This window comes from Corvus hawaiiensis, chromosome 1 (assembly GCF_020740725.1).
Source record: "Corvus hawaiiensis isolate bCorHaw1 chromosome 1, bCorHaw1.pri.cur, whole genome shotgun sequence".
NCBI classification, from domain to species: Eukaryota; Metazoa; Chordata; class Aves; order Passeriformes; family Corvidae; genus Corvus; species Corvus hawaiiensis.
Window position 1 is genome coordinate 68,741,394 of NC_063213.1, and position 13,996 is coordinate 68,755,389.

Here is a 13,996-nt window from a genome sequence, read left to right on the forward strand (position 1 = left end):
CTTCATCAGAAGTTTTTTTCTTGTCACCTGTAAAACCCAAAAAATGGTTAGAAAACAGACATGTAAAACTAAGTTTGTCTTTTCCTGTTATTTGAGACTATTTTAGTGAGGCACATATAGGAAAACAGCTCAGCTCTGAAGGCCCTCCTCTGTAATTCTGAAAACAAAGTAAAAAATAAAGCAGAGCTCTCCATCCATGCCTGTCCTTTAATTATCACATTTTTATTGAGCATCTCATATCACTGGGCATTGTACTTAACACCTCCAACTTCTGGAATGGGAGATGAGAGCAGAAACCAAGCTTTCATTTTATAAACATACTTTCCTCATGGAATAAGCTTAGAAATGTAAATCTGTAATTTTCCAAGCCTAGAACAACAATAGTGGCTGGCAAATACAGGCACCAACAAAAAGACTTTGTTTATAAACACAGAAAAATAAGTCATGTTTTGAAACTGTCAGTGTCTCATTTTATTGGCTTTACCACACATGAATTAAAGAGTAAGCTCTGACAATATGAAGCACAATTAAATTCTGTTTATGTTTCTTGCAAATGAAGCACATATATGGTTTGTAATCTTGGTTTGAATATATGAGAACACTCTGATCCCTTTCAACATCTGTGAGGAAAGAAGGTGAGAAAAACCCAAAGCACACCTACAGTGGAAAGGGACAGATCTGGAAAAGAAAATCACTAGTTTGGGTAAAGTTGGAGTAGACAATAGGGTTGAAGTAGAAATTTTGCCCTGTCTATTAACAGGCCTTAATTTTGGACAGATACTATCCAGAAGCTGGTAACACATTTGCTGCAGCTGGTAATCATTCATGTCTGTGCTATTTACATGTGTGTGTATACATGTGCATACACACACACACAAATTATATATATATGGATTTTATTACAAGCTGTTACTCATTTATGCTTTTCTTTAGCTATCTGAGGAACACTACCCTTCAACTTCTCTTTTTCTTTAAAATTACCTGGAAGCACAGGTGACATGAATTCCATTACTGAAGTATTTACACGTAGACTGAACACATCTCTGCAAGTTATGCCCTGCCCTAGACAGAAGTTACTGGAAAGAATAGATGAAATCCCTCTGATCATCCCACTCATTCTGTCAATCTAGATAATATAAAGCTCCCTCCTACTTGCACATCACTAATAGTTGAACTTTGCTGTTTTATATTAAAAACAAGGAGGAGAAAAACATGTATTTTAAGGACCTATAGAACTGAGGGTTTACACGCATTTTCCCTCTGCTAACTTCATCTCTAATGACCTTCTTTAAGGTGAATTGCCAAGCAGGGTGAAGTTCTAAAATATTTAGTAGCCATTTATTTATGTATTTGTTTATTTATTTATTTTTTTCATCTCTCCTTTTCAAAAAGACATGAGTCTTATGCAAAGATTTCCCATGCTACCATGCCATCCCCCCTCCACCACGCTGAATTTCTTCATTACGTGATGGTATCTGAGCTCGTTGTGAGACAGAGCACTGACCTATGGGTCAGAAGCTTCATGTAGCTGCACTTGTTTAACTGACAGTAGGATTGAGTCCAGATGCTCAAAAAAGCGTAAAGCAGAAGACCAGCAGTAAAGGGGAACACTATACCTAAATAAAGATAGGCAACATCAGTGAGGGAAATCTACAACTGACAATCTCTCTCTTTCAAATTTTCCTCAATTTGATGGGCTCCTTTGCCTCCAATAAGGCACAGGAGTAAATTTCATCACAAAACCTGTTAAAAATGTACACTCACAAAGCATTTGGGTCAACACCTCCACTTTGACCATATTGTTTTACTACTGTCTTAAAACACTTTATTTCTACATTGTTAAATAAACGAATGTAGGAATGTCTCAGTGTAATTAGCTACATATGTCAGCTTGATTCGGGGAAATAATTCATTATATACATCTTGCTTTAGATAATAGTCCATTTGTACTGTGATTTAAAGTGGAAGGGATATACCTGTTACCAATGATTACTTTGGGGTCTACACTTTAGATCTTCTTCCAAAAGATGGCCTTTTTATACCCACTAGGCAGGTTTCTCTAAAGTTGGAATAGAGAATGAATTGCAAGAAATGAAGTGGGAAGAAAGACACAAAGTCCTCAGTTGTCACATTCATTTAGAGGTTTTTTGCATTAGAACGGATTGTTCATTACCAAGACATTCTGTCACTCGAGTGTGTCTCAGTTCACAGGTTAGTGGAGAGCCACAGAAAGTGGCTCCAAACCTTTCCATATCATACTTCAAAATTGTGGTGGGTGACTTACACTGAAATAAGAACAATATGGACTCCAGTGATGAAAACATATATAAGTTCTCCCACAAGCAGATCTGGCTGACACAAGTGGAATACACATCTCTGATCACTGGTCCAGATCATCAGTGCTAAAATCCAGATACCTAGGATGATTCCCTTGTGTATAGAAAATCTTCCTGAAAACATCACTTTTTTGAACTGACATTTAAAGTGGGGAGGGGAATCACTCTGGTCAAACTAAATTCAGCTATGTTGACATGGTTCTCCATCCCAAATGACAAACTACTGCTATCATCACTTCAGTCTGTTTACTGTAGTTTAAAGCTCAATATTACAGAAATGCAAAGTCATCAACCAGAATAATCATGTAGAGAAAAAGAACAGTTACCAACAGTTCAAAGCCATGGACAAAATATGCAATTTCCAAGAGGCAAACTGGGATGCAGAAAAGTTGCAAGAACCCAGTAAAACCTGTAAAAATGTAATATTATGTAAATATTTCACTCTTGATTATCCAGTAGCTTTATTCCTGAGGATCACATCTGTTCTCAGGGACCTCAAATCACTCTGATTGAACAGATTACTATAATCTATTACTAGAATAAATCCCAGAATAGATATTACACTACCACTCAGAAAAAAATAAACTATAAAATAAACTTACCACCACCACCAAAAAAACTAATACGTAGAACTTCGCTCTTTAGCTCCTCAAATCTGTCATCTGTCATTTATCTCTGTTCTTTCTATATCAGTGACAATGTCTATTTTTTAAAACAGGAGACCAAGAATGGATATAAGGATAGGTAATGAAAAAATAATGCAGTAACCATAATGAGGATAATGGGATGTTCAAGCATTTCCTTAACTAAATGGCTGATGACAAGAGAAACTCTTTCAACAGCTACATATAACAAACTACATTAAAACTAATAGGAGGAGAAAGAGAAAGAGTAGGGGCAAGTCGAGAAAGATCTGGTAGTGTTCAGTATAAAATTCAATATTCAATGTAAAATTCACCTGAGAGCAAGAGCTGCAAAAGAATGTGCTTACAGTACAATGCCTGGAGGGGAAAAGAGAAGGGCATCCCACATGTCTGCAAGGAAAAACATTTATATTGTTTTCTAGTAAAAATATTCAAGGAAGCAGAATTGGAACTAAAACTCAAACTATATACTATATAACATATAGTATATATACTGCTACATCAGCACAATTTAACTTCAAGAAGCAATATAATACAACAATCTTAATAACTAGCATGTAACAAATAAGTAATTCTGAGTTCAAGATGATCAGATTTCTCAGCTTTTCCTATATCTGTGGCCACACACATTATGCAATTAAACATTTAAAGTTTAGGTGTATGTTCGTCTGTATTCACCTTTCTTCCAGTATTGCCTGTATCAATCTTAATAACATATTAGAGAACAAAATCCGTGACCACAAACAGAAACCTGGTAACAGAGTCCAATAGCATAGTACTGGCTCTCCAAAGGGATGGGGAAGCTGAGCTCTCTTGGAAGCAAGGATGAGGTCGCAAGGAAGATGGAAAGAAGAGTAGGAAGGCACAGGGAAACCGAGCTGTGCAACTGTGACCTGGCCCTTCAGCCACAGAAGATGTTTCACATGGTATCAAGTACAGGCTTTTGTTGATCCATTCTCAAATCCAACCAGGTGATACATTTTAAATGCATGCTGATGATAGGTGTGGGTCAGTCCCACGCAGTTAGGTCTGAACGCAGTCTAGACAACCTCGCATACTCACAATAAAAGGTTTTCTAATTTAGAAGCACGTTGCCTATCTTGCCTCTTCAGAAAGGAAATAAATTCTTAATTAAACTTCTTAAAATGTAGTTTAATATAGATAAAGTTTTTGTTTTAATCACTTTGAATCATAGAGTCTGCTGAGTTGGAAGGGATCCATCAGGACCATCAAGTCCAACTCCTGTGTGCCAAAATTATGTTCTGCTCTCTCGTGATAACAAATACAACAGAGGATGGATTCTCAGCAGTTCTTCATTCTCTTAGTATTTCACCAGAAAAAAGTAAGAGAACCCCTATATTAACCATCAAAGTGGTAAAACAGTCCACTAATAACTCAATGTTGCATGGATTACTTCATAAGGACAGGCTGGGGAAAATAAAACTTGCAAGCTGGCTACAGGGAAGATGACAAAAAGAAGATATCCGTGAGTCCAACACTCAGCAAGCATACAAAGACTTTGCATCAGCCCCTATTGGAGATCCCTCAGTGACTTTAGAACAGAGAACAATCAAAAGAACAGAAACAAAAAAATCCAGCAGATGGCTCTAAGTGAGGAGAACAGAGACAGGTGACTAACTAGCCTGAGAGCAATAAAAATAAAATGGGAGCAGTGCCACAGTGTTATCATTTTTGTAGAGCCACCTGGAGAGGTAGCAGGCTTATCAATGAATGCCAAAAATGAATAGTACCCATCTGCTCACCCTAATAAATAACCTTTACTAGAAAAAATACAAAAGAATATAATTCCCTCAGCACTACTCACATGTTTTCAGCAGAACTGTTTGTTTAAAATATTTATTTGGGTCTTACATGGCTTAACAACTATTTACTGAGAACACAATAATGCTTTAAGATGACCCTTGGAAGCACAGGGCAAGTCAGTAGCTGTAAGAATTCATGAAAACAGAAAGCTCCAATAACCTCCTTTCACATAAGCAAAAGCTCTGCAATTACCACTGCTTTCAAAATGTCTTTAGAAAGATATCTGACCAACTGAATGGACTGATAGCAAAATGCTAAATGAGAGGGCACTTCAAAGTCTGGAAAGTCAGTACTCCTCTGAAGTTAACAGCAGCAGAAAGTATCTCCATTCAAAAAGAACTTCAAGGACCATGGTACAAGATCAGTTTACCTCCTCTGCTGGTCCCCAAATGGCAAGGAGTAACCATTCTGCTGATTCTAAGTGTAGATTGAGAAAGGAGGTCACACATGGCTGCAGGTAAAATGAGGAATGCTCAGGTCTCCTGATGTACTATTACAAAAAGAAATGGCATGGAAGAGAAGACTAAAGCAGGCAGATGGGTTTGCCTTCATGAGTCTGAAAGCAAAATGCCTCTTCTTTAGCATAACCTTTATCAACTCCAACCACTGCTTATGTAATGAAGGCGTAGGAGTATGAAACAGAAATTTGAACTTGCTAAAACTGAGACACTTCCAAGCTGGACTTTTGATTCAGTGGTGTATTTATTTTTCATAGATGACATACACAGCTGGAAAATACCCATGTCTGTTTCATATCTTCAATTCTACCAACTCAATATAAGCAACTCTGTTGGAGAAGATGAAAGTTTGGTAAGAAAGTTTCACAGATATGTAGGCTTGGCAGAAAGATCTCTGAATGTAGAAACTGAGGATGAGATAGAAAAGAAAGCAAGTTTTGATATAGAGAAAAAGATATTTTGCTCACATAAAACTGTCTGGATTCACACAAGATTATCCAGAACAGGACAGACACTGTATACAGCCTGTATACAGCTACCACCATCTCTGCAAATGTTTCGCATAAATGTTTTTGCATTAAATTTTGACTTTCATATGGAAAAAATATGACAGAATTAAAAGATGTATGTACAAACATATGAAGGGAAAAGAGAATGCAACAGAAAGCACTTCTGAGGTGATAGAAATCACAAAATGTGAGCAAACGTACCACACAGGCCAGAGCTCTGTAAATGTCTGTACACATGGGGTCAGAGTTTCTTCATAGGTCATACAACAGAGTTTTAAAAACTTCCAAACAGCACTTCACCAAAATGAAGCCAGCAGATACTGCACTGGTTCCTACAGACTCAAGTGCCTTTACCAAGTAGTAAAGCCATGCACATTACTTCCACTGCTTTGTACTCCCTGCCTTAGCATGAACATACAGTTAAGTAATAAAAACCCACCAATGTGATTTTTTTCACCTGTGAACTGGCCAATGCTTTTTCAAATAATAAGAGCAGGAGTTCTCAGATACAAAACCAAACAGAAGGCTCAGTTTAAATCCAAATGAACAAAGCCTTCCACCAAAGAAAATAAACTTTCAAGGTCAAGTTACAGGATTTTAACTGTAGCATTTTCCACATGACATTCCCCTTCTAGTCCAACAAAAACAGCTGCTTTGGGTTTTTTAAGTAAGTATTTTTATGAAACACTTGAAGAAAAGCCTGAATCACTGAAAATTTGAATGCAAAATGGACATCCTTAAGTTTTAATTTCTGTTATAAAAATTAACCAGGATAAAATTTAAAGCTTATATAATGTTAATCGTTCAATGTTAGTAGCAAAATATTCCTTCTATTCCTTCCTTTTGCTGACTGCATCTTATTTTTAAAACACCTGTGTTTCGATATGAGTAAGGTACATTGCCATGGCAGACAGATTTTACCCATGCTACAGGAATGAACAGAGGCAGCTGGTGCCACAGCCTTCTGATATCTTTGAGAATGGTAAAAAAAATTCTTTAAAGATACAACATACATTCTCATTTTATCAAGCATTAAACTCATTATAAGAAAAAAGCATGCCTGTAATGATCTACAGTTACACAGCCCACTGACACCATTCCATATCCTCTTTATAATGGTCTTCTGGGGACCTCCCAGAGCACAGCATCCTGCTTCTAGCATGCATAACACTGAAATACATTTTAGAAGAAATTTTAATCACCTAACCAGATATATTCCTAAACTTTAATCTTTGAAAACCTTTCACTTTGCTAAAAGCTTGCATTAAAAAAAAAACCAGAACAGCAAAACCCCACTAAGTTTAATAAATTTCTTTAAAAATCGGCTACTTAGTAAGGATTACTCTACCCAGACTTGAAAATATTTCAGGATTGTAGAATTTAGGCTCAAAAATCTCCCTAGGAACAAACATTTCTATTTGTCTCAGTGAAATCAGGTTCAGCTTTTGATCTTTTATGATTCCTCTTCGACATGAAATTTTATTACACATAGGACCTTAAATTGTTCCATCTTTCTTTAACAGATCTTTTTTCTTGAACGCATGCAGAATTATTTGGTATCTGCTCATTACATTGCAAAAGCAGTTTTTTTCTTCCCTTGCCTCTCCACCCAGGTTACCAGACTGAGTAATGGTCACCGAAAATAAAACTTGCTAACTTGCCCACCCATAAAAATGACACTTCTGGAAATCATAACTTATAGAAGTACAAGCAGCAGACGGATCCATTCTAATTTAAATATCTGAATCAGAGCCTGAAGGCCCAGTCGTTAGAAAATGGTCTTACTTTCATACAAACAGAGCTATCAATAGGTAATCAACAACACAGTAAGTATAAAATCTCAGTTTTGTTGTGTACCACTGAATCTTTTTAATAAACTCATTTTGCCTTATTTCTACTGACAAACACAGGTATTTGTGGAAAAATGGCTTTAAAAATATGATGTCTACCTGCTTAAAAAGATTCCTTCCTACGGAAGTGGACCTACGAAGTGGAATTATTTTAGCCACACTGGAAGAACAAATTAAATGCATGAAATCTTTGCCACTGCTGGCACCAGGTTACTTCAGCTCCCACTCTAGGTCAGGAACATCAGAGTTTTTCTAGGACAACAGTCCTAACTCTGGCAAAGTCCAACCAGCCTACTATCAGACAGGTGAAACAGACTTTGTTTTTTGTCATATTACACCAGAAACCAACTTGTGTCTGCTGAATCAAGAGTGTTTGGTTTTGCTTTTAAGCTGTGTATCTACTCTAAGGGTGTGAATCTAATTATTTGGCCTCACTGTAGTATGCTAGGGGGAGTTTTGCTTAAATAATTCTGCTGGTTTTCCTGGCTGTCTTGGAAGATTAAGAAACTTCTGTGAGCAAAGCAAACAAATGCACAAAACAAAGCAGATGCTCTTGGTGCACAGTAGATGAGAGTTTTCAGCTACCTAGACATCAACAGACATCCTTAATTATTTTCAGCAAAAAAGTCATCTGAGTAAAGTTGTTTGTTGTAGTAAAGGTTGTGCCTTTTTTTTGTGCCTAAATTACCTCTGTTGAGGTGATCTCATCTTGGAACACTCAGCATTTCATTGACAAAATAAATAGAGCAGTTTTTTTCTTGCAACTAGTAAAAAGAAAGTGAAATCATAAAGAGAAGCCAACAACACCTTTTTCTGTAGCACCTAGAGAAGGCAATAAAAGGAGGTTTTCAGGTTTTTCATGCCACTTGTAAGATACTCTGTTACTACTAAGCAATGGCAGAGGGCCCTCTTGTTGCAAGAAGGAGCAGACCCTTGGTCAGCTGAGACCCTTTAGCCCTGAATATTTAAGAATCAGCTTTTTAAAAGTACTTATGTTTATTTATTACCTTATATAAGAAGGGATTATGATGATTGTAAGACACAATTTGCGTTACACAGCAGTCATCAGTGCCTGGTGCACATTCATCCCCCAGGCTGTGGTATATTTGTATCTAGAAATTTATTTTGGGATCAACAGAGAACTCTCAAGAATTACCACAAACAGCTTTCTACAGAAATGCTGCTTCACATCTCTCTCTGTTTATGCTCTGTCTTGCTATGAGAGTAAAAGCTTAGTTCCAAATGCAAATCACAGATTATAAATATCAGAAGGTGCTAGATGTGTCATCAGAAGGGAACCCCTAATAGCAACCATCAGTAGGAAGTATAACCACAGTTTGCTAAGAATTTTGTATTCACATCTGGTGATGACATCTTTATATAGTATCATCAGTGATGCTCTGAACGGGTACAGTTTGATGGGTGCCTATCTTTGGTTCTAGTGATACTACATTTTAAGAGTGATGTATAGTAAGATATGATTTCACAATGTAAATACATTACCTATATATGCTTTGCCTCAAAAAATTCTACTAGCTTTTTATTTTATTTTTTATACAGCACCTCATATTTCAAGGAATGGAAACCAATTCAATTTAAAATCACTAATATTCTTTTTAAAATCAAAGTACTTTTAATACTTTCAGGAACAGTACAAGGTCACCTAAGTCCAGATTCTGGCTTGACCATGCACACCTGAGGCATGAACTCCAAAATGCAGCTGATTTGGCTGCAGTGGTGAGGCCATGTGTTGGTGTGTTTGCTGCATATGTGCACATGGAGAATGCGGACTGCAAAATACATCCTCCTCTGTTAAACCACTTCAAGTTCCATAGAGGATTTTTCCATGTACTATAATGCTCAAGCAATCAAATTTGCATCAAATGGCCCACTCTACTAATTGTTGAAGCATAGATTGGAATATTCTCACAGCTCAAAAAAACTTTGACGGATACAGAAAATATAGTGAGAGCTGCTTTTCTCCACCATATTTTGGAATTGCAGTAATTTCCCCTGGAATGGGAAAAGCAGATACCCAATTCTCAAACTAGGTAATTAACTGCTGCTTACCTCTCACTGGTGACAGGCACCACAAAGGAGCAGCTTTCCCAGTACTAATGGAAGATTGGAGAAATGAAGTTTTAAACACCCTTGCAAAATTGCAGGGCTGAACAAATGAACATTACAAGGAAAAGAGTTTGTGCTGAACTTTGCTTTCAAGATGCATAAGCCCTCTCTTTTGGTTCAGAAATTCCAACTTAGTCATCTCAGAAAGAAGTATGAGCTCCAGGATAGTATGATCCTGATACAAAGAACTCAATGGCCTAACAACTAGAATTCCCCTCCCCATCAAAGACACCCACAACATGCACAACCTTACTTAAAATCTCAGTTACAAGTCCTGCAGAGAATTAACACATCAGTTATGGTGAAGGTCTATCTCCCATTTTCTAACTTCTCATGGCAAATACCACGTACTGAGGAGCAAAACTGCCCATAACGAAAGCAAAGTCTAATGATAGTAAGAGATGGATGGTCCCAGAACTAAGCTTAGGGATGACTTTTAAAGATAATCCCCAGATCAATCTCCTTTAGAAATGAATGCAATCCTCACAGAACTACAGGATCATAGAATAATTTCGGTTCAAAGAGACCAGTGAAGGTGGCCTAGTTCAACACCCTGTCCAAAGCAGGTCACTGCTTTAGGTCAGGGATTTGCCTAGTTGGGTTTTGAAAGCCTCCAGCAAGAGTTCCCACAACTTCTCTGGGCAACCTAATTATGGCTCATTTGGATTTAGTGCTCTCCCCACCATGAGTTCTTCATACAGAGAGACCCACACAAAACTAGTGCTTGCTAAGACACAAAAGCAAACCTAGAGTTGGCCTAACTGATGTTTTCAAAAAGGGAAAATGGGCAGATACTGTATGTGCAAAACTTGGGAAAGATTAAAGGTTCACAAATCACACAAAAAGAAATCTCTAACTTATACATCCACTTCTTAGGTCTTAGAAACTGCATTTACTATTTACTTCTATCTACTTTATCTATGCCTGATCTGTAGTACATTATGTACTATAAATGTCCTACCTTTTCTTTTCTTTTTGCATCTGGCTACCAACACGACAAAAGTTAAATACTAACTGATTTCTCAAACTCTTTTTAAAAATTATTTTTCACAGTTACGGATTTACATTCAAAACATCTAGAATATTTGTAATTCAGAATTTAGTTGTGGAAAGGGGGGTGTCACACCACAAAATTGGGAGAGTTCTCATTTTAAAATAATTCATTTCAGATGTCATATATCACAAATGGAGATGTTAATTAATGCAGAAAAATTGATGGGTTTATGATGAGCTACTGTGTATACTTTTCCAGATGATGGCAACATGCTGACAGCTTTAAAAAGTAGATGTGTTACTGTAAGGTTTATTGTCTAAGCAGCCTCCTTCCTCTGCAGCAATCTAACAGTTTACATTTACAGTTGATTATAACTTCTATTACGTTCCAATATTCCCTAATCATCTCAGAGACTGTGAAATACAGCATCATTTGTCTCAAGCTCTCTCCTGTAGACACACTATTCTTCTAAAAGTCTAAAAGACAACATACGCAGCGCCACCTCTTAAAGCATCCATTCTCAGTTCTCTTAAAATATTTCAGATAGCACAATTCTGTTTTCCTCTTCAGTAGATGTGTCAGCCAACAGAACATAATTCATCCTCAGGTTTACAGTAAGCTTTCCTTTGCAAGTAGCAGAACCAGCAAAAGTTTATTTCCTCTGTGTTTGGAGGCAAAGTTAGTTTGCAGATTCAGTGGTAAGGGACAAATTCATCCTGCTACCTCTACTTTGGCTGAGGAATTTATAGGGTTTCTCTCCTTCATTAAGCCCTTTATTCTCATACACAACCTGTACCTTGCTGTCTCTAGTGACCCAGACATTCTGTGTGAAATTTAACTGAAGTGGAAAAAAGAGGGCTTACAGCAGAGGCACAAGTACCATCTTGCAGACATAATTTCCTTAGGCCTTTATGCTTAAAACCTGGAATTTTTAAGAAAAGTATTAAACTCAACATAACAGTGTCTTCAAAAAGTGATGCAAAACATAGCACCCAGCAACAGCCTAAGTGGAAGTAGCACTCTGGTTTTCAAAAATGATACAACTTTAGTCTATTCTCACCGATAAAGGTCACTGCTAAAGCAATCTGCCACTCTGGGGGCAGATTACACTTACGTACATCCACTTCACTTCTTTCATATCATTCGTCCAGGATACTCCCTGCTTTGACTGGGCTGCAACACATTTAAGTGTGAACAGATTGATTAACAACCAGAAATCTGAAACAAGCTGCCGCTGCATTTCACTGTAGATGAGCAGGGATTGCTGGAGATACTTTGTAGAATCAAACTATACGTGCAGAGAGGGCTGTGCAACACAAACTGCACATTTCAATATGGGTGATCCTGGGCAGAAGACAGAGAGTCATTGCTTTTTAAGGGTCTGCTTTTTCAAAAGTATTGGGAGGTATGACAGCAATGACGACGGTGTTTTTGAAACAGTAGAAACACACAGAAAACAACACACACAGAAAAACACACTGGAACAATAAGCTATTTCAGAGCCAGAGAAGTTGATGAACTGACATATTCAAGCACAAGAAACCTAATCCGAATTCCTAATCAGTAGAGGTCAGACAACCTCTTTTTAATTATATTCTAGAATTTTTTAAATTATATCCTAGAAATTCATGTAGCAGTCATCAAACAGAAGGTTTGTGACACAGTAAGAAAAGTTTTCCCAACTTGTACAATAATACCTTGATTTTTTAACTATGCTGTCTCAACATATACAACAAGCAAAACAGGATGTCTTGCTTCACAATACATTAGGTAATATATTAAACAATACTTTTCTTCTTTTAATTATGTTTGACACCAAAAAGGTAGACTGTGTATATATTTTCATTCACCTGTTTCTCAGATTTGTACCTTAAAAATATTGTTCTCCTTCTAAAAGGAATTACTCATTTTTAGAGAAACAAAGGCAAGTGAGAAAAATCATTTGCTTACCAACATCCCTTCTCAATTGCAAATGCAGCAGTAGCATTATAAGCTCATCAATCAGCAGCTAGAAACATATAAAACAAATAAATACTTAGATCACCTACTTAATTCCTTTTCTGTTCTCTGGATCACTCCCTCAAGCATACAAATAATTCTGTAATACACTCCAAAATCATTGCAGATGATACACAATAACACATCAGCATGGCCTAAGCATCGGTCATGCTTATTTGAAAAGGTAATGTCTGCCTCAAAAGGTGCCTATGTTCTGTGTTATGTTGCAGTTGCTACAAAATGTTTTCCTGTAAAGCAGTAGAGAAAATACCACCTAAAATCTCAGCATCTTGTTGATATAGCATTTAATGTTGCTTCAGTAACTCTTAAATGCCCTTGAGAAAACAAATCAAGGCTCCTTTTAATATTTTTTGACACAGACATAATTTTTTCAGGTTAGGTCTCACTGACAGCTATGTAACTGATACCTTAGAGAAATCTTATTTATTGCTCTAAAAACTGGGTGCAAACTACCAAAAGTATAAGCAAACCCAAGTGACAGATTTATGGCTAGTTACACAGCTGATAAACTGAGAAAGTGTGGTGGTAAGCTTATAAGCCTTTCTCCCTTGATTTTTATACCTACTATTCCTATTTATGCTACTAACACACAAGAAGCTTTCATAAACTTTTAGATGTAAATCATTCAGACTCACAACAGGGTCTGCCAAAGCAAACAGGACACATCTACATGGAATCTCCGTGTCCAGTGTCAACACCCACAGCCGACTCCCACCACCCTTCCTTGCCCCAAGCAGTTCCTTAACTTCACCACCTGACCCAGAATAAGGCACTGGGGCAGCTCACCTAATGACAAATAATACAGGAACAAATAAGGTGATAGAAATCTGGTTCAGGGTAAAAATATTTCAAATGCTTCAGATGAGAAATTCAGCCATTCTGAACTATGACTGTCCAGCAGCTATGCCTACAAACTTGCCCTTAGCAGAGGAGTTTTTTGTGGTTGCTTCTCAAACTTGCATAAATGTAAAGGTATCCCAACATGAAGCTGCACTGCTTTACATAATTTAAAATAAAATAAAAGACAGCATTAATAGAGATACCTTCAATGTGATCCATGATAAAAACATACTCTATTGGATAATTAAACGTATGATATTAGAAAACCTCCTTATTGCTCTGAGGCAAAGAGAACCTATCAAAAATTTGCATTTTTAACCCTTAATGTTAAATATAACATGGGGAGGTTAATGTATTTTAAAATTAGACATACAATAAAGTTACAATTTGCTCCC

General features: G+C 37.0%; 1 protein-coding gene across 2 annotated transcripts in view; it reads right to left on the reverse strand.

Annotated features, from left to right (window-relative positions):
- FARS2 (phenylalanyl-tRNA synthetase 2, mitochondrial) overlaps nucleotides 1-13,996 on the reverse strand; it is a 233,900-nt gene that overhangs the window by 206,641 nt on the left and 13,263 nt on the right. Inside the window, exon 3 of one of the 2 annotated variants that reach the window (XM_048309880.1) lies at nucleotides 12,693-12,750. The exons of the other annotated variant lie outside the window; for it this stretch is intronic. Within the exon in view, the coding sequence (XP_048165837.1) occupies nucleotides 12,693-12,698 (6 nt within the window). The 5' untranslated portion in view covers nucleotides 12,699-12,750. The remainder of the gene's footprint in view (nucleotides 1-12,692; nucleotides 12,751-13,996) is intronic. 2 annotated transcript variants of the gene reach the window in all.